At 47.6% G+C, this 19,795-nt stretch overlaps 1 protein-coding gene across 5 annotated transcripts in view; it reads right to left on the reverse strand.

The window, feature by feature from the left end:
* Sema5c (Semaphorin 5c) overlaps positions 1–19,795 on the reverse strand; it is a 124,145-nt gene that overhangs the window by 2,038 nt on the left and 102,312 nt on the right. For 4 of the 5 annotated variants that reach the window (XM_011156249.3, XM_011156248.3, XM_011156250.3 and 1 more), the window contains exons 4-14: positions 10,214–10,421; positions 9,851–10,056; positions 7,459–7,558; positions 5,457–5,653; positions 4,321–4,806; positions 3,760–4,048; positions 3,131–3,494; positions 2,005–2,084; positions 1,573–1,893; positions 1,094–1,499; positions 78–283 (exon numbers count right to left, since the gene is read on the reverse strand). In XM_011156249.3, the coding sequence (XP_011154551.1) occupies positions 78–283; positions 1,094–1,499; positions 1,573–1,893; positions 2,005–2,084; positions 3,131–3,494; positions 3,760–4,048; positions 4,321–4,806; positions 5,457–5,653; positions 7,459–7,558; positions 9,851–10,056; positions 10,214–10,421 (2,863 nt within the window). The remainder of the gene's footprint in view (positions 1–77; positions 284–1,093; positions 1,500–1,572; positions 1,894–2,004; positions 2,085–3,130; positions 3,495–3,759; positions 4,049–4,320; positions 4,807–5,456; positions 5,654–7,458; positions 7,559–9,850; positions 10,057–10,213; positions 10,422–19,795) is intronic. The other variant, XM_011156251.3, reaches the window with a different exon arrangement.

The raw sequence follows: 19,795 nt of genomic DNA on the forward strand, positions 1-19,795 counted from the left end.
TTCACTTTTCAAGTAGCTGCGCCAAGGACGCTTGCGCTTTTAACAGAGCAGGGTACACGCGCGAGTCCGAGTCTCACCTCTTTCAGCGGCACGGTAACGTAAGGGTTCTGTTTGCTGATGTAATGCGGGCTGCCGGGGATGCGGGGCTTGCGTCGCTTCAAATAGTAGAAGCACAGCAGCGCGGTCAGGGCCAGGCCGAAGACAAAGCCGATCACACAGCTGCCTACCGCCGCCCCCACTGTGACACCCGAGTTCTCCACGCTCGACGGCAAAGCGTTTACGTCTGGGGGTCATTCGCGAATAACGTTCGGTGATACCGACGCTCAGTGGCTCTTGGCTATTTGCCTCGGCGGCCATCTTGACTCAATTCTTACAAGATACGTTGAAATAAAAAATTATACTCGCGAAATGACATTAGCACCTGATTGAGCACGCACTTGTAAACTAGTCCGAACACTGTTTTTGTTCTATCAATCGACAAATAACCGTAAAGTTAACGCGATAGGATTGTGAAGAAAGATAAGTTACAAAAGTAGGTTGCGTGTGTAATTTTTATTGATTGTTGAAACAGGAGGAAAGTGTTCGAGCTATTTTACAGGTCCGTTCGATCGTTCGCAAATGTCATTTTATGGAGATATTTTTTTTTATTTTATCGTAAAGATTTTAAGCGAGCACTTTTTTGTCACCGCCATCATCAATCAAGAAACTGCCGATCGTTCGCCTCTTGGCTGATGACGTCAGAAGCGGAGAAATTCATATTAAAAATTCCTACAGAGATTATCCTTTCCTTTTGCTCGGACGATCAATAAATAATTTAATAACAAATAACTCACGACTCTGTCATGTTGACTTTTCGCCTATTTATCGATCGCTTCGGCAACTTTTTCCGAGCGTGTTGAAACCGAGCATGCTCGATCGATTGCAAGTGTCATTTTCTGTCACGGATAAACCTTTTTACTTCGATGTAATCCGTAGGGATTTCTAGAACGGATTTTCTCGCTTCTAACGCCATCATTCAAGATGGCTGCCGCGAGGAAACAGAGGGAGCCTCAAACGACCAGCCTCTCCCGACGGCAAAACTTTTCCAACTTACCGTTATCCGTGCAGATTGGGAGGCAATCGCGCGTCTCGTGAGTCGGTCCTTGACACATGCTTGGGCCGTGTTGAAGGCACGATCGTTTCCGGTGTTGCTGATGATTATTGTCGCAGGGTGTCCAATGCGACCACGTGTCCCAGCCGAGCAGCGATTCGCAGCTGGGCATCTCGCACGCTTCTCTCACCAGTCGAGAGCCGATGCAACTGTCCGGGCCGAGGCACTCCCTCGATCTCGTGCGAGTACCGAGGCCACAGGACGCCGAACACTCGGACCACTCGGTCCAGCACGACCATTGACTCTCGGCAGTGTTACTCACGTCGTTATTCGTCCGACACGGATGAGTGTTACAGGCCCGGCTCTGCGTCGACGGACCCTCGCAAGGCAGCGATTTGCATTGTCTCACCTATAAGAAGTATTCGGCACGTTCATCACCAGATCTTGGATCATCCACGAAGGGACAATCGCGTGATGTTTACCCTGTGCTGAGTGCCTCGTCCGCAAGGACGGTCGCACGTGGACCATTCGCCCCAGCCGTTCTCGTTGACGAGTTCCGGGTATACGTTTACGTTGGCGTTGCCGCGCAGACAAGACCCGTCGTTCCTGCAGTAACGCTCTTCTTCCCTGGCGAGTTGCACTCGCACGCTCGACGGGTCGTTGGTCTGTGCACGGCAGCTGAAACGGAAGCGCTTCTCCACGTAACCCACGCTACCACTTTGCAAGCTAGCGTTCATCGCCAACCATGGCGTCCAGCCGGAGTAGCGTTTGGTCTCGGCGCAATTGACGTTGCATTCTTCGAACTGAAATGCATCGACCCGCGTGAACGACTTTTCTGATCGGGAGCGCATCTCAAGCGCGTCCTAGGACGAAGAAACAATTCCTTTTTTCCTATGAACAGGATGTGTGCTCACCTGAATGTCGCATCCAGGACAATCGAGGCCGCCTTTCTTCGGTGGCGGGTTGTCGCAGACCCTCTTTCGGACACGTATACCTGCAAATTGTGGGTCGTAGATTTATCAGACGCGCACTCGTGCCGGAGAAAAAAGAAAATGAGGGAAAACGAGAGGGATAATAGCGCAGGGGAGAAAAGTTGTAAGGAGAAGCGAGAAGGTCAAAGGGACGCCATATTTGAAAACTTTGCCGGCACAACACTGAGCCCCTCCTGCGAAGTTTACGTCGCGTATTGGTTACTCGGAGAGAATAACAACAAACAAGCATTTCTACACAATAAAAATACATATAAAATATGAATTGAAGTATTGCTAAATATTTGTAACGATAAAAAAAGATGATAAAAGACGATTTCAAAGCTGGAAATTTATTTGCTCCGCTCAAGAAAATATACGAAAAGTTTGCAGAAAGTTTTTAATATATACATGGTTAAGTTTTTTGTCATCCACTTTGTTATCTTCTTTACCCATAAAATTGTACCCGAGAAGCTCGTATGAGTTTCAACGCATATCTTTATGAGATTTGCGTAAACTTTATGAGAAGCGTAAACTCAAAATGATCGAAAATATATATATATAAAATGTTTATATACATATATATATATTTTTTTTTAAAACGACATTTTAACACGTCATTTAACACGTTCAAGGCTCGCTCGAGATCGGGGTTTGTGCGTTGTTGTTAGGATAAACAGCCGCATTTTCGGCACGCGATATTTTTCTACTGCAACAAAGAGGAAAACGCTACGCGACAACGGAAAATTTTTTCAAGTATGCCATCGCTTTACCATCTGTTCGCTAAATTGAAAGCGGCTTTGGGATTTTGACCTTGGCGCAAAGCGCTCCGGAGGACTTTCGGATCCGTGGAGGATGACCGAGTGAGGACGCTGAACGAAAATGAACCACGATACACGACTCGAGAGGTAGCAAAGATCACAAGTACCAAGAAAATACCTCGAAGACCCACACGAACGTATCTTTGACCTAAAAATTCATGCGAGCTTTTCGGGCAACCCGAAACTCACGGCGTCGGCCGCATCGTTACCGGGACATTGACGCGCCCATGGCGCGATATTCGGATACTCACCGTTACACGGTTGCGAACACGGGTCCCAGGGGCCCCAAGAGGACCACTGACCGTTCTGCGGCGGCGGGACGGCTTTGGCGGGGGCGGGGCAGGGCGGCAGATCGATGCACACGATATCGTCGTGATCGTGGCCGACGCAAACGCGGCCACCGAACGCGGGCGCCGGGTTCGTGCAGGTGCGTCGGCGAGTCTTCATCGCGAAGCCACAAGTCTGGGAGCAGGCCGACCAAGCCGACCAGGCGGTCCATCCACCGTGAATGGTGCAATTTGTTACTCTGACACGAGCACCCGTGCAATTCTCTCCGCCGTGCCGCGGCGTCGGGTTGTTGCATTCCCTGGTCTGGCACTGGCACGTGTCGATACTCTGCGGACAGAGCCGGATCCAGGACGTTCATTTCCGCCGCAGGCTCGATTGGGAGGGATCGCGAGGCGGGACAATGTACGATAAATCCAGCGAATTTAGCCCCGAAGTCACGCGAACGCGCGATGAATGTCCGTTTCGAAGTTCCGCCGGCTCGTCGAGTCGAGTTCGTCGTGTCGGTTATTCGCGACCGGTGCTGCTCGCGAATGGAAACGAAGGACGACGAAAATCGCGGGTAAACGCGAGCTGTCCTCGCGTCGCTCCTCACCTCGGCATTTTCGTTGTGCGAATGCGTGTGAGAGTGAACGTGGCCGGACAGTTGTTCCGCCACGCCGTGTTGGCAAGGCGACCAGGCGCTCCACGCGCTCCAACCTCCGTCCACGGGATCAGTCAGGATCGGGCACTTGGTGTCCTCTTGGAGCCAGTGCTTCACCAGGTAATTCTGCTTCGGTGCCTGCGTGCACATCATCAGATGCTCGTCCCAGCCGCAATACGGGTCCTGGGCGTTCAAGCATGCTTGGGAGCTCCGGTGACGGTAACACTGAACGGCAGGTATGCTGAATGGACGAAAAATCGATTGTCTCAGGAAGAGGGAGGAAAAAAGAGAGGGGAAAAATTCACAGTGATGATTCACGTGACGTGATACACACACGTGATAGGTTGACACAAAACTATGACCGCGAAGAAAACTGCGAGAGTTGGCCAGAAAACGCATGTCGAAAACGCCAAGCTTGGCATCCTGTGACTTTTTATTCCCGACTATTAAAAACACGCTAAAGCGATCCGCTCCGAGCATGTGGAGGCGATCGAAGCAAAGACGTCGTCTCACCGTAACAGACCGATTTCCATGCCGACGTAGAGGCTTTGAGTGGCTTTGAGGAACTGCAGGGTCATCGGTGGTGAGGGCAGAGGTCCCCAGACCTCGACGACGCAGGTCTGCTGTGTCCTCGGTAAGACGGAGATCTTCTTGATCAGTCCGGTGGTGGTGGCGACGTAGAGGACGGTTACTCCGCGATGCACCTTGGTGGGTGTAATGTCGACCGCGATGTGGGTGAACCGCTCAAGGATCGCGGTGTGTAGCGGCTCCAGCATCGTGCTCTGGACCGCGTTGTCCATCAGTTGGTACCACTTGCTCACCTCCGGCGAAGTGATGTTGAACGACGGGCCGCAGCGTTGTCGGTTGGGATCGTGTGCAACGTCGTGCACCCTCTCCCATGCGGAGTTCGATTTCTGCTGATACTTGTACGGGCCGTCGAAGCTGGCGATGACGGCCGACATGTTGAAGGCGCAGATCGCCGAGCCTGCGATGCTGTTACTGCGGCAGGGAGAGAAAAAGATGCCGTTGAGGTGACGCTACGGCTCGCCGAGCTCGGCTCGAGCAGCTTCCAGTTAAACGCGAAACGCCGAAACTCCGTTACGACCGCGAGCGACCGTCGGCGGACGGTCCCCGAGCAGAACATCGTCTCCGTCGGCCGTGTTAAAACCCCATCCGGCTTCCAAATTTCAAATAGGGCTCGGACAACTTCGGATCGGATCCGGCACGTAATAAGGAGTGAAACGTACTGCTGCATAATGATGCTCTGATAAAATTGCCTGAAATCGAGAAACCCGATGAAATGTCCATCAGGACCAAATCAGGCGTCCAAATAATGATGGTCATCGCTGCGGTCAGGGTATAATCCGGGAAATATTGCAAGACAATTGCAATGGAAGACATTCCGACCGGATAAGGACCGCTCATAATACCTTCTTATGGCTTGCCATATCAGGCATAAAAAATTGCCGTATTTGATATTTCTGCTCGGGACGGTTCGCGATGTTACTCGGACAAATCGTATAATCAATGTGGCATTTACCGTCTCTCGCATCCCCCTGAGGTGTTGTGCAGACATAGAGAGACAGGCATAAACACAGACGGATAATTAATGCGCCGGCGAGTCCTCCGAATCTGAGAACGATACTCACGTGGAGGTCGTGAAGGTCGCGTAGATGACTCCCTCCTCCGGGTGATAGGTCGCGCCTTGGATCTCGTCGTAGTAGAACGGGAATTCGCCGGGCAGCGAGCAATTCAGGCGAGCCTTCCTGAATGTCGTCCATTCTCTCTCCACGATCTTGTAGCCGGGGTCGTACTTGCAGACCCTCGCTATCCTCGAGTATATTATCTGCAAGCGAATACCCGGCGTGATGAATCGCGCGACTGGACGTCGTTTCGGCGACAGTATCACGACGACCCATGTCCCATGTCGTTGTTCATTAGATCGACAGTTGTTCAATATTTTTCACGAGCCATTGCCGTTTCGAGCTGCGTAGCTAGAACTCAGTCGAGACGAGAGAGACCTTTTCGACTTCTTCATCAAAGAGAGACTCGGAATGACGATCGAGAAATGCAAACATTTGCACGGTTAATGCTAGTCGTTACCTGAAATTTGACACTCAGTCGGAAAAAATTTTTCGGTTGAATTGCGATTACAAGTGCAAAATATCGCACTTGTCACGTGCGATTCAAATGGTAGAACTCAGGTCCAAGCATACGTTCAAGGCTGAGCGTTTCACACGAGACGCGTTTCAAGCAACGACTTAAGGGGGGAGGGGGGGGGAATTACAGCCGGGAGGAGCAGCCCGTTTTCAAGGCTATTTTTACGAATTTTTTTAACAGGAACGGTAGGTAGACTTGAAATTTTCACAGTGTATTCATTAATGTTCAAAGTATAAAATAAATTTGTTATTATCTATGTGGGGGAAGTATATAAGACTTTAAACGCGTTTATCTGGAAACACCATTTTCTTAAACTATCGACACGATTACGCGAAAACTACTGAATCGTATAACTTGAAATTTTTACACAATATACAGTAGACATGTAGTTTTCGCCCCTACCTCGAACACAGTTATATTTTATTTTATTTATTTTTTTTAAACATGATTGCAAGTTGATAAAAGTTTCATTTTCGATACTTCTTTTTTGTACAGTCATTATTTTTCCAAGCTTGGCTGCACTGCCTCCATTTTGGTACGGGCTACAATGGCAACCGTATATTTTAAAAATCTTTCTCATTTTTTGGTTTCAGAGTAGTGAGAGAGGCCCGGAATTACATCGACAGCAAACATAGAGCTCGCAAACGAATGACTGCATTTGTACCTATAATTACAAATATACCTATAATTACAAATTAAATCGGTTCTTGTGATTCGATAAAACATATTTTATACTTTGAACATTAATGAGAATACACTGTGAAAATTTCAAGTCCATTGATCTTACCGTTTCTGTTAAAAAAAAAATTCGTAAAAAAATAGCCTTGAAAACGGCCTTCCGCGTGTAATTTCCCCCTTAATGAAAAGACGGACCTTTGAGCGGCCCGTGTCGGATAGCCCGTCTCTTGCTTCAACCCTGGATCGATAATTACTTTCGCAATTTCGAGTCCGTTGCGTCGGCTCTTATCGGCTTTCCTTCTCCTCCATTTGGCTGGAAGCAAGTCTCTCCTGGAGACGCGGCGCGAGTTCTACGCTTGCCGTCTCCACTGCTCGCGCAGCTTCGTAATTCACCGTCCAGCGTCGCTAGACGGTAAATTAATCTATCGCGTCGAAGTCGAGTCGAAGCCCGCGCTTCGCCGTGATCGAGGTGCGATCGCGCGCAGCCGGATGCAGAATCTTTCATTAAAGGCAAGTCTAGGCGGCAATTTGAGCCGGCGATAGGCCGAGAAAATGATAAACATCGCGCGAACCGAGATCACGTCGGAGATGATATTTTTCCGCCGCGAGGAAAATCGCCGACGCGCGCGCCGCTCGTTCCTACCGACACCGTAAGCGGCTAATTATACGCCTGACGCGCGTCGCAGACGAGATCGCTAATCGCGCGCGCGCGCGCGCGCGCGGAGGGGATTTTCCCTCCGCGCGTATCCCGGATGATGGAAGACGCGAGAGCGCGTCACGGTGGATTACTATGCGCTATCGATATCTTCTTACCTTGCCGCAGTTCATGTGCTCCACCGCGATCTCGCGAAATAGAAAGTACACGTAATCCTCCGCTTCGAAGCTGCCGACAAACTGCGGGTCATTCAGCCATCTGCAAGGAGAGCGCGGCCGCTGAGGGAAACGAGATCGATACAATGGTCGCGCGACTCGCGACCGAGTTTCGACACGGCCGAGCCTTCAAGACGCTTTTACATGGGTCGTTTCTCGAAATGCGATGAAAGTGCGTTGACAGTAAAGTGTCGCTGAGATTGCCAATAGACAGCCATGAAAGTGGCAAAAGGCATTTGCAACACTGCAGACAACACGGCGATGTGACTCGACGTTCGCGAAGAAGAAGAAGAGAGATGCAACTCGCTTAAAAGGACGTGCAAAAGTGACGTTAAAATTATGGAACGGTTAAGCGATTAACGTTTTTTAATATCGTGGAATCACGGAACGACGGCTGATGATGATCGCGCGTTAGAACTGTATTGACAATATCGCGGCTTTCTTTTTTTCCGATGAAAGATTTAAAGAGCTTATTTTAGGGGTAAACTAATTATTAAGATAATTAATATCATTCATTAAAGAAGAAGTCAAGAAGTCAAACAGCCTTATACAAAATGTTGAGTGAACTTACAGCTACCATGGGTGGGACTTCACCCCGTGCGAATTTCGTTTCGTCCTTATTAGATGTTAAATTATCCTCTGAAAACAATTACTTTTCATCTAATATTCAATAAACTCAATATCAAATCTAATATATATATATATATATATATATATATATATATATTCAATCTAATATTCAATAAATTCGATATCAAATAAAAATAAAAGTAAAAAATAATATTTAATATTTAATCTGTTTGGCTCTTTTTATTTCTGAAATAAAAAGATACATACCGGGGTGAAATTTCAGCCACGACAGCATTAACGTGATTTTTCTTGACCGCTTCAGAGAGGGTTAAATTTCTGTCGAAAATCACACGAAAGCAAAATTGGAAAGGAAACAAAACTGTGTTCACGGTTCATCACTAGCCATCATACGCACGCCACCATATTACTGAACTCGCATCGTCTCGAGAATAATATTTGCAGAATCAGGCGGAAGCCGGCAATTTCGTAGGAATTTCGTACATTCGCGTTAAGGAGGTAGTAACTGTTACTCTCTTGCAGCACGCTGAAAACAATCCGGAAGACGAAACCACAGAACTATCAGTGTAACTTTCGGCGTATTTCGGAAGACGACCACGCTCGCGGTGGCTGCGTTCTTCCCGAGAAAGCTACTCTGTAACTGTTGTAAAATTCATGAATCTGATTGGCGCGTCGGATTCAGTCAGGATTGAGAGCATACATCGGTGAGACTCGTGGATTTGACAGCAGAAAGCTAGATGTAGCTTTCTCTGCTGAGCGCAGCCGCAGTGTCACGTTCACAGCGGAAGAAGCAACTTAATAAGCGCTTTGCGCGAGCCCGCGTCTTGCCAGCGGCCCTGCGACTGTTGTGAGATTTTCTGCTAAGCGACACTTGGCGGTTTACGCTTTTCCAGCGTGTTGTCACGAGGGTTGTCCCAGCGTATGGAGAGTGCATGAGGAAGAATGGCGACCGCCTGGTAAACACGCGAAGAAAGCGTAAATCGCTGGTGTGTCGTTTAGCGGAGAATCTCACAACATTTGCATAGCTGCTGGCGGCACAGGCTGGCGCGAAGCGCTTATTAAGCTGCTTTTTCCGCTGACCGTGAGTAACATCGTGACGCGCTCGTCGCGACGACGCGATCGCGAACAAGTCGTGGCGTAAATCCGCCTGGCGCTGCGACAGACAATTTAAGAGCCCAAGTGATATAAAAACCTTTGGTCGTTTCAAGCGAGTTAGCGAGTTTACGCCACGACGGTACGATCATTGTCGCGACGAGCGTCGCGACCAACGCAGAAGAGCCTCGCGGCAGCCATGTTGAATCATGTGCACGCCAGCAGCAAGGAAACCCACGTTAAAAATGTCCCCGAGTCACGTCGAGATGAAGATATACGATACGTCAGTAAAATGACACTCGCAATCGGTCGAGCATATTTCTAACACGTTTCGGAAACCTATCTTTTGTCGAGCTGGTCAGCAAATGGGAATGTCGAAGAATCAACGGGACTAGGTGACATGAGAGGAGGCAGCTTGAAAAACTGGACGTTCTCAGAGCGTTTCAAAGTCTTCGCACTCAATCGATCGCGAGGATCATTCTGCGGACATGACTTCGTGATTATCTCGACGCGCAATCCGCAGGGAGAGACTTTCAGTGCGGATCCCCTCGCTTCTGACACGAAGCAAGAACTCCGCGACCAAGGACCAAGAGTCCTGACGCGATAAGCGTCTCGAGTACGACGAAAGTCGCCCGGAGCTCTGCGAGGCACGTACTTGGAGTCGTAATACAGAGTTCTAATATTCGGGGACACCAGTGTCCTGTAGATCGCCTTGTCAGTTCCGGAGAAGTCGGTGGGCGTGCCAGCGAAGAGCCCACCGGAAGGACCCCTCGAGAAGTAAGCAGTGACGTTCGCGTACGGCGAGTACGGGCACATGGCCTTGCCGCTCATCTCGCTGGTCACCCTGGTTATGTTCTCGATCTGCGAACACACGATTGCCACGAGATTCCTCCACAGTCTGTCGGTCAGTCACGGCCGACGACGGCGGCCGGTCGACTAATTAGCGCGGCTCGAGAGAGAGAACCGTGAGGCTACCGCGAAGGATCGCGGACAGGTTCCTCTCCTCCTCGGGACGTACCTCTCGCCATGTGCACCACGGGCTGAAGGCGTAAGTGCCGCAGGTGAAGAGACTCTTGCCGTTGCTGACGAGCACCTTGATGTAATTGTGACAATCCTCGATGCTTTGGCCCTTGTCCTGGCAGACGTAAACCTTGTCGTCTGGCGCGGGCCACGAAGCGTGCTCCAGCTCCGAGAGCGACGTCAACGTCAGCCGGTACAGGTTGTCCCTGGAAGAACGGCTTTTGTTTACTTTTTTATCAGCGCGTCACGGACGAAGAGCAGTACTGTGCTTCTCTCTCTCTCTCTCTCTCTCTCCCTTAAATATAATCAGCGCGCTCTTTATGGGAGCTTCTTCAGTGTGCTTGTAACTCAGTTCGGAAATCTCGCTGAAAGGATCAGTAGCAGCGACTGTGTCTCCGTGTCGTTGATTTGCCGACACAGAGACTGTCATCGCTAGAAACGCGAGAGAGATTGGATTTCAGGGGCAGGCGAGTATGCTGCGAACTCGTGCGCTACAAATTTGGCAGCGTTCTTCGGTATATAGCGAATCTTACTTCCGTTGCCGAAGATGTAAGGTGCGGAGGCAAAGTGAGAGTGTTTTCATCAAAGGCCCGTGAAAACTCACCGGTCATGGAGAGTGCTTCCCTCCATTGATTCAATCAGGAACTTTTAGCGATTCCCTTAGCTGATTACCACGACCGGTAATTTTTACTGAGTCTTGCTTGAAGCGAGTATTAACTCCTCGCAAACGGAGCCCCGAGCTGGCTTTCCCGTGTTACGATGTATCGACACCATCCTCGAGGTCATCGCAGACGCATCTCTCGGCGGATGAAATCTTATCAGCGGGGAAACGCGATTTTCTCCCTCTCTCGGAAAAATCGCGCGGGCTTCTGCGGGTTAATGAGGGACCGCCGAGCGAGTTGGAGGAGCAACGTTCGCGAGTTCGGGTCAATTTCGCGCAAAACAGTCGGCGCTAGAATTCTGTCTTGTTGAAAGTCGCGCGGCAACCGCTCTCACGGGTAGTGTGCAAGTTGGCGGTGCTCGATCTTCAAGTCGAGCAAGGATCGTCATCAGGACGAGCGACAGCGACGGGCCAGTCGTCGTAAGCCAGCTAAAGGCGGACCTCGTTGGACTATCGTCGTATCTCTCCTCGAGATATTCTCGCGCGACGGTTCGCGATTGTATTCGTCGACTCGTCGCATGGTCGCGCCGCGATCTACGGACTCTGAAAGGACCGAAGAGATCATGCAATATTGCTTTTACAGCCAACGCGAAGCCATTCAACGCTCTTCAGGCATTCACGAGGAAGGCAAACATCATTACAAAACTGATCAGCATAATCGGATTCAGTGATCCTGCTGATCGCATTCCTGTCGAGGCAAACTCTCGTATTGTCCAGTTATGAACGATAAATTATAGACGAATATCATAGACGAAAGTTTAAAACCCATTTATTTATTTATTTATAATCCATGTAAATAATGACGAAACTTAGGTTTTAATGGCAAACTCTGGTATTGTCTAATTATGAACGATAAATTATAGACGAATATCATAGACGAAAGTTTAAAATCCATTTATTTATCCATTTATTTATTTACGACAGAGATCCTACAAAGAAGAATTCAAGAGCAATCTATGTAAGTAATGACGAAACTTGGGTTTTAATGGCAAACTCTCGTATTGTCTAATTATGAAGTTATAGACAAATATCATAGACGAAAGTCTACAGCCCACTTATTTATTTACGAGAGAGATCCCATGAAGAGAAGGATTCGAAAGTGATCAATGTAAAAATAATGAAGAAACTTACATTCTAATGGCCCAGAAAATAACGAGATTCTCAAACGCGTCAGCAAGTCGCTGCGATGTCGATCGCTCACTAACGATTGCGCTCACATTTCGCGGATCTTTTTCTCTCTCCTTTTTTTTCTGAATTTATGTGAATATTACGATATAAATATTACAAGTTCCTAGAGACTCTGCAACCACTTGTGTGCTAATAGGCACTCCCGCATAAGTAAGTAAATAAATAAATCACTAATAATTCACTTTTGGGAAGAAGAGTTCTGCCTGCTCGAGCGGCTGAAGTGAGCGGTAAGAGAATTCCTAGTTGCATCGCACGGACCTACGAGCGGCCTGCAAAGCTGGAGCTTTTCGGTCAATATGAGTACGGAGAAAATTTCCCGCGTGAGAAACTGTGCCTTCGGAGGCGCGAGGAGCGAGAAGGGAGCTGGTCTCGATATGCGCTCGAGCTGGTCTCGATATGCAGAAACATCAGGCGCGAGAGCTCCGTCCGTCGAGGTTCCGCGCGATCCTGCGGAGCGCCTGCACAGCTCGGCCCGCGGCCAGCCGCGGCAGCTCGATCTCCGAGCCCGCGCGGGAGCACTCGTGGCAGTCGAGTACGAAGGCGTACTCGGGTTTGACAGAGGCTTCGAGGAGCTCTCGAAAACTCCTCGGACGACATTCCACGGCGGCCCACTTGACTCCGATGCGACGTGTACTCACGCATACGTCCGTATACGCGAGCGCGTACGGACGTTTCGCCGCCGAGCGCGCGGCGTGTCGCAGCCGAGAGATCGCGCGCGATCGCGCCACGGACTCGGGACGAAATTCTCGGGGCGAGACGAGAATCAATCGGCCGAATGTGATATCGAGAGACTCGCGCGACAATTTCATCCTGCCGATTCTCGCGAAGTTTCTTCTCGCGAAGAGTCGCGTCCTTTTTTTTTGAAATTCTTACGGGGAAATGGAGAGCCTCGGAAAGTCCCCAGCGATCATTTTCATCTCAACTGACGTTCAGACGTTTATTAATTAATGTCTTCATTTAGGTTACTTAAAATCGATTATCCTCGACGTTTAAAAGATCTGCTGTACGCGGTTAAATAAATGTGCCTCTGATTACTTCTCTTTCTTTCCGATTTTTAATTATTTCGCGGCTTTTATTTGTTTGTCTTTTTTATATGTACAGAAGTTTCTCCGTCGATGAAGATTATTGTTATTATTATTGGTGTTATTATTCACCACGCCTCCCGACGAAAGTGCGCACGCGCAATTGACGCGAGAAGACCGCCGGAGGACATCGATCGGCGATCGCCGCGACAAGCTCGATAAATAAATTCTTGTCGACCGCGCAAAAATCAGCGCGGAGATATGGTCGCGTCTGGGCAACGAGAAGGAGGAGGAGGAGGAGGAGGAGGAGGAGGAGGAGGAGGAGGAAGAAGAAGAGGAGAAGAACGATGACAACGACGACGATCGCGACCGGTAGATCGAGCAGGAAGTGCGGACGGCGGTTCGCGGAGTGACCGCGGATAACTCGACGGTGCAGGATAACTCGATACTCGCCTATGTCCCTTTAAGTAGCGACGCGCACGCCTTCTTTTTCTCCGCTCCGATGACGATCGCGATACATGTAAATGGAAGCGCAGCGCAGCGCAACGCAGCGCGACGGCGCGACGGCGATTCCGGCCGTAACGAACGAACGAAATTCGCATTCCGAGTGAGAGGAACTGTCATCGCGCCTGCAAACTAGCCGGATATCAGCCATAGGCTCGTGCACCTATCCTGAACGCGGCACAGGACGAAGACTCGGACGGAGACTACGTCCTCAGGAGGACGGCCTCGATCTTCGTCTAGCTTCTCGCTCCTATCTGGAGAAAGGTAGACGAAGGTGGTATAGGCTTGTGAGAGGGAGGTATTAGCTTTCTACCTTCATCATTCTGCCCTCTCATAAAAAGGCGCAATCTTTGCGCGCAGGTGTATGATAACACCGATGGTGTTACAAAATTCGTCATTGCTAATCCAGAAATACCGATACGGAATGGTGCATAAGAAATATGATATGAAAATATGATATTAAAATAATCCGAGTCTCTCGAATCTCAAACGATCGTCGTATCTCTCCTTGCACCGAAAAATTTGTATTCTTTAATATAAGAAAAATTTATATTTGTTAAGCTTTCTTAACAGATATTCTTAATCTATAAGAATATTTTCTTCTTTTTATCGATATGTCTAGAATACGTACTAAAATTAAAAATATACTCTTTTAGAATAACTGCCTAGCAAGAAACAAATTGTCGATCGGTCATTAAGAAGGAAGCACACACTCTTACATAGAGGCATAATACGCAATAAGGAAAGGAACCAAGCAGAATCCTCATTTCTATCGCCACGTTTGAAATGAAAGACTGATTAGTTCATTTCCTTATGCGTTGTGGATTATGCCTTTATGCAAAAGTGTGTGCTTTTTTTTTTATCTCAAAAACAGCTTTCGCAGTATAATTATATGCAATAGATCAAAGGCAAATAAAAACCAACATTGAAATCGGGTTGCAACTTTAAAATTGCATTAAAAGACGTAGCATTACAAGAGGATTAATAATGCAAGAGGTTAATTAATTAAATATTACAAATTGGGAATTAGAATCAGTTCGATGCAGAAAGTGTATACACGGTGAATCAACCTTCCGCGTCGAGCAGACTCTGATTCCTAATTTTTAATATTAAATTAATTAACCCCCCTTGATTTTTTGCGACGCTACATGTTTTAATTTCATTTTAAAGTTGCGATCTGATAGCAGCGTTGGCTTTTACTTACTTTGATCTATCGTACATGGTTGTATTAATATTTATATACACAAAGAATATCCGTTAAGATTATTTCTTAAGAATATCTAGTACCAACACATTCGTAGGAAGATTCTCCTCTTAAGTTAAGAAAATGTTCTTGGTGCCTGTTTTAGAAGAAATTATCCTAAACATAAGTGGGAAATTCTTAAAATAAGAATACAATTTTTTCGGCGTGAGAGCGAGCGGACTCGTCGCGATCGCGATCGCTCCTCGATTGACAGACTTTCCCCAAGGAGTTCCCCAACGAGGCAGAATCGAGAGGAGTTAATTAAAGAAACGCGCGACTGCGTCGACTGCGAGACACGCGACCACCATCAGGCGAGAGCCGCTCGATTCGCGGACGAAAAGTCCCGAGGCGGGTCGCCCGTTCGGCAACGACTCGAGTCGCCGACGAGCTGCGCCCCGCGCCCCGCGCAACTCGATTAATCCGCCAGATCATAATTTACACTCGGTAATTTCGTTAGACTCGCGGATAATTGCGCGCGCGCTCGCTCAACGCGGACCTCCTGTCAATTCGACCGGCTCGATTTATCCGGCGACTGCCGAGCCGCGAGAGCTCCGCGCAGCGCGCATGCATAACCGTCGCCCGCCGCGCGTCGTTGCATTCCGCTCGATGCTCCGGGGAACCGCGTGTCCCGCGATATTCATTAGACTTCTCTATCAATTCAGCTCTATCCCATTCAGCCGCCGGCTGCTCAACGCAGCCTCGATCGCGCTGCGATCGCGCTGCGATCGCGCGTGATACAGGGTGTCTCGGCAGGGCGGCCGTTCTCGAGAAACTGCCGAAAGCCTCGTCGACGCGCGCTCTCCGAGCAGCGACGAAAGTCCGTCGGAGCGGCGCACAATGGTGCTGAGGCGGAAAAAATTGATTTCGTCAACTTTCAAATTTTTATTTAATTGTACCGCAAAAATAACGTTTAAAGATCTAATATATCAATACTAAATGATTTTTTTCTCTTTCACTCTTCCCCTTATTAATGTCTTCAATCGACAAAGCTCCAAATATCGTAGTAAGTAATGTCTGATTTTGATTGTGTTTTTATATTTTTTGATCAATAAATCATAATTATACTTATTATAAAAATTCAAATTAACTTTGAATCTTCTTTAGAAAACAAGAAATAAATTTTCATTGATTATATTTCTGCAGAAATATCGTTTGAAAGAATATCTTTAAAAAAAGAAAAGAAAATATAAATTGGACGAAGCATTTCCTTGTTACCCAAACCTCCCCAAAATGAGGTGTTTGTCTAAAATAGAGGGTAATCTTTCCAATTTAAAGAAACATCAACATCCAGCTGCGCATATTTGCGCAACTGAAAGAAATTCGAATTTTTATTCGGAGATGTTGATTGCTTGAATTATAGGCTTATACATACACATAGACTAATATCATTCAAGAGAAATTAGTCGCTTAACTACAAATGAAGACATACCGCATCAATTATTAATCTCATCTGATCCATATATATATTTAGCTTACGAAAGAAACTGGCAAAAAATATTTTGCCATTAAGTGAGGATGCGAAATATCGTCTCAAAAACGAAAAAGCTGATTGAGATAGATTTAAACATTTTATAATTTATATATATATATAATATAATATATATATAATATTATATATAATATATATAATAAATATATTTCAATAATGAATATATATAAAAAAAATGAAAAAAATGAAAAAAAATAAAAAAGATAAAAACTTAATACGTTTTAATTGATAAATTATTTTAATTAAAAAAAATTAAATTAAAAAAAAATCATAATTCTATGTGCTTAGATTAAAAAGTTACATAATTTTTTCCGAAATTATGTGTTTTGGCACCACTGTGCGCGGCGCTCGCTCGCCAGATCCGGCTCGACCGAGGACGATTTTAGAGTTCGCTCCGGCTGAAGATAGGATAAAATGAATGTAAATTCCTCTCGTGAGAGAAAATGTCTCAACATTGCACACACTCGCGGCGCAAGGTGGCCCAAGTCACCCGCGAACGCCATTTTTCTACGGACTAACTTGCTCTCCAACTTAGGGCGAGGGTGTAAAATGTACGTTCATTGATCCACAGCGAGTCGGTGGGCGAGGACGCGATCTGGACGATCATCTGTACAAGTTCCTCCGGAACGAAAGGGGAGCATGCGGGAACCGCTGGGACACCGTGTATGTCGATATCCATATTCGCGCCGCGAAGCCCTTTCTTTTCTCGGCCGCACCGGCTGCGAGAGTGCGAGAGCGGCGGCAGGAACGCCGACGGAACCCGCAACGAAGCATAAACGGCGCCTACGTGGGCGCCCGTCGCGGCACCGCGTGATAGTTCGAGCAGGTAATTATTATTTAAGTGGAGTATGAGCGCGCGCGCGCGCGCGCGTCGGTACGGAGACGGCGGAGAGTTGCGCGCATGCCAATTAATAAGCCGGCGAAACCGCGTGCCCGATCGCGTCCACACCGTCAGCCTACGTGCGATATCGCGGACCACCGCGTGCGGCTCAGCAACACCGGAGAAGGAGCAAGGACCGTGCAAGGACCGGCGAATATAAGTCGCGCACATGCCACGCTCGTTTGCGCGAAATGGCACTGGGACACTTTTTTGCTCCTCCGTGCAGCTGGCAGAGCGTCCAAGTGCGCGAGCCACGCCGCTCATGCCTGCTAATGCGGCAGTTCGCTGCGACGAGTGAAACGTCGGACGTGTCATTCAACCGTAACGGATGATTCGGGAGAAACGGAGGGAGGATTTTCGAGCATTATTGTTTTCGCTGATGAACGGAGAACATCACACGCTCGCGACTCACGAGTTTGCGCGCTAATCGCGGTCGAATCCGCGATGTCACTCACCACTCTGCAGAGGAAGTTCAGCGTAACGAAACGTATCTTTATTATACTCACCCAAAAAAAGGAATTTCAGAACAAGCGAAATCATGTAAATTTTAGAGGATTTCGTTCTTATATATGGCCTCAAGAGGATTCCTCGAAGATTAAGAGGGAAATATTATAAACACGTTATATTCTTAAAGTTAGAGAGATCATATGTTATATGTATATAATGCAAATCTTATTGATTTTAATATAAATTTCCTCTTGTACACAGATTGTTTAATCCTTTCTAAGAGGATTGTCATTTATCTTACTGTGCTTTATTCTTACTGGTTATAGTAGTTAATTTGAAAAAATTATTATAATATATAGCGAAAAGTAATATACATATATATATATATATATATATACTTGTGACTCCAATTTTACAATAAGTAGGTAGGTACGAATAAAATAAGACCATCGTAACAAATAAATTTCCAACCAATTTTGTTATGGACTTCATAACTACAAAGATGTTCATTACGTAATCAATCGTATGAAATCAACATTTCTCTTCATATAAGAAGAAAATTAATTGATACAAGAGGAAATCCTCTTAAAAAAAGAGAAAAACAGAATACTATCTAATAACTTGTAGATAAATGGTTCACTTTAATCGCTTTATGGGAAAAGGGATCCTTTTCCTATAAAAGCTTTACTTAAAATATGAGACTATGGGAAAAGTCACTTTACAAATGGAATACCTTTTTGTGGGCGCTCTTGCGTCTATTATTAATTACTAACACTAGTAATTAATAATCAAAGATTAAATAAATTAAAAACTGATATCACTAATTACCAAATATTACTAATTGAGTGACCAGAAACTATTATTAATTATTTCCTTGGGCAAGTTGCTTGCTCTACGAAAGCACTCATCTACTTACCAATCAGATAAAGAGTATAATAAAGTTGATGATATTATATACTGTTATAACAAATACGGCTAAAAAATATATACATACTCATCGTCGTGTATTATCTCACTTATCCCGTGATAATCGATCTTTCACGCGCTCCCCTAACTTTATCGGAGAAAAATGCGCTGAAATAATTCCGCAAACGAGCGTAACCCTCGTCGACGTTGATCTCTCCGCACTCATCGCGAGTCAACAGGAATTTTCAATCACCCGCATTACAATATCGGAACATTCATGCCTCATGACCGTTGTTTGTACGAGAGAATAACAATGATATCTCGCGTATCGCTGCTTCTGCGATACGCGAGATTTTATGTCTCCCGCTACGAGTAGCTACGAAACGCCGCGGCCGAGCAACATTTGCAGTATCGTCGCTCTTTCCTCGAATAATCAACGGCTACACGCTGCACCGATATCCACGCGCGACGCGCGCGATTGAAAATTTCTATGACCCCACATCCAGCGAGTGTCAAGAGATCAGCGCAGCGGCGCTCCAGGGAGCGTACGACCGAGAACGAAAAGTCGAGATTCCTTCGTGGCAGATTAGTCAGCGATTATTCTCGCGCGATCGTCGGCTGGAAGCCGACTAATGCGCGCGATGGACGCGACGACGCTTTGCCCGCGCGTCGATTGCGCAAATTCTCAATTCTCTTTCTCGCCGATGCCCTCCCCTTGCCGAGTGCGCCTCCCGGCCAGCTGCTCACCTCCAGGTCACCCCGTCGTCGCTTCGTCGCGCGGACACGGCGCGCGACTCGCCGTGGATCACGACTCGGCGGAACGATGAATTTCGCAACGGGACCGCCGCGCGGGACCCAATTTCGCCGGCGACGCGCTCGGATATGGCGCGGCGGACTTTTACGGGCGTCAATCAACGTCTTTCATATTTCCTCGTTAGAACCCGGCCGCGGCCGGCGCGCCGAGTAAGTGGGCAGTGAAGCGGAGCCGATGTTACCGCCGTCGCGTGCACGACGACGCCGACGGTCGTGACGACACATTCGAACACCCCGGTCGCGAGAACGAGCGAGGAGCGAGGACTTGCGATTATTATTGTCATGCGCGCCGGCTCGCGCCATATCCCATCTGGACGAGGCGCATTCTCCGGGTCCCCGATTTGCGTCGCGCGTCTGGCGTGCGAGGAAACGCGGCGCCGAGAGCGCCTGAAAAAGCGACGAGTTTGCATTCTCGCAGGTTGCGCTT

Source organism: Harpegnathos saltator, unplaced genomic scaffold, assembly GCF_003227715.2.
Source record: "Harpegnathos saltator strain DR-91 unplaced genomic scaffold, Hsal_v8.6 scaffold117, whole genome shotgun sequence".
In the NCBI taxonomy this organism is placed as follows: Eukaryota; Metazoa; Arthropoda; class Insecta; order Hymenoptera; family Formicidae; genus Harpegnathos; species Harpegnathos saltator.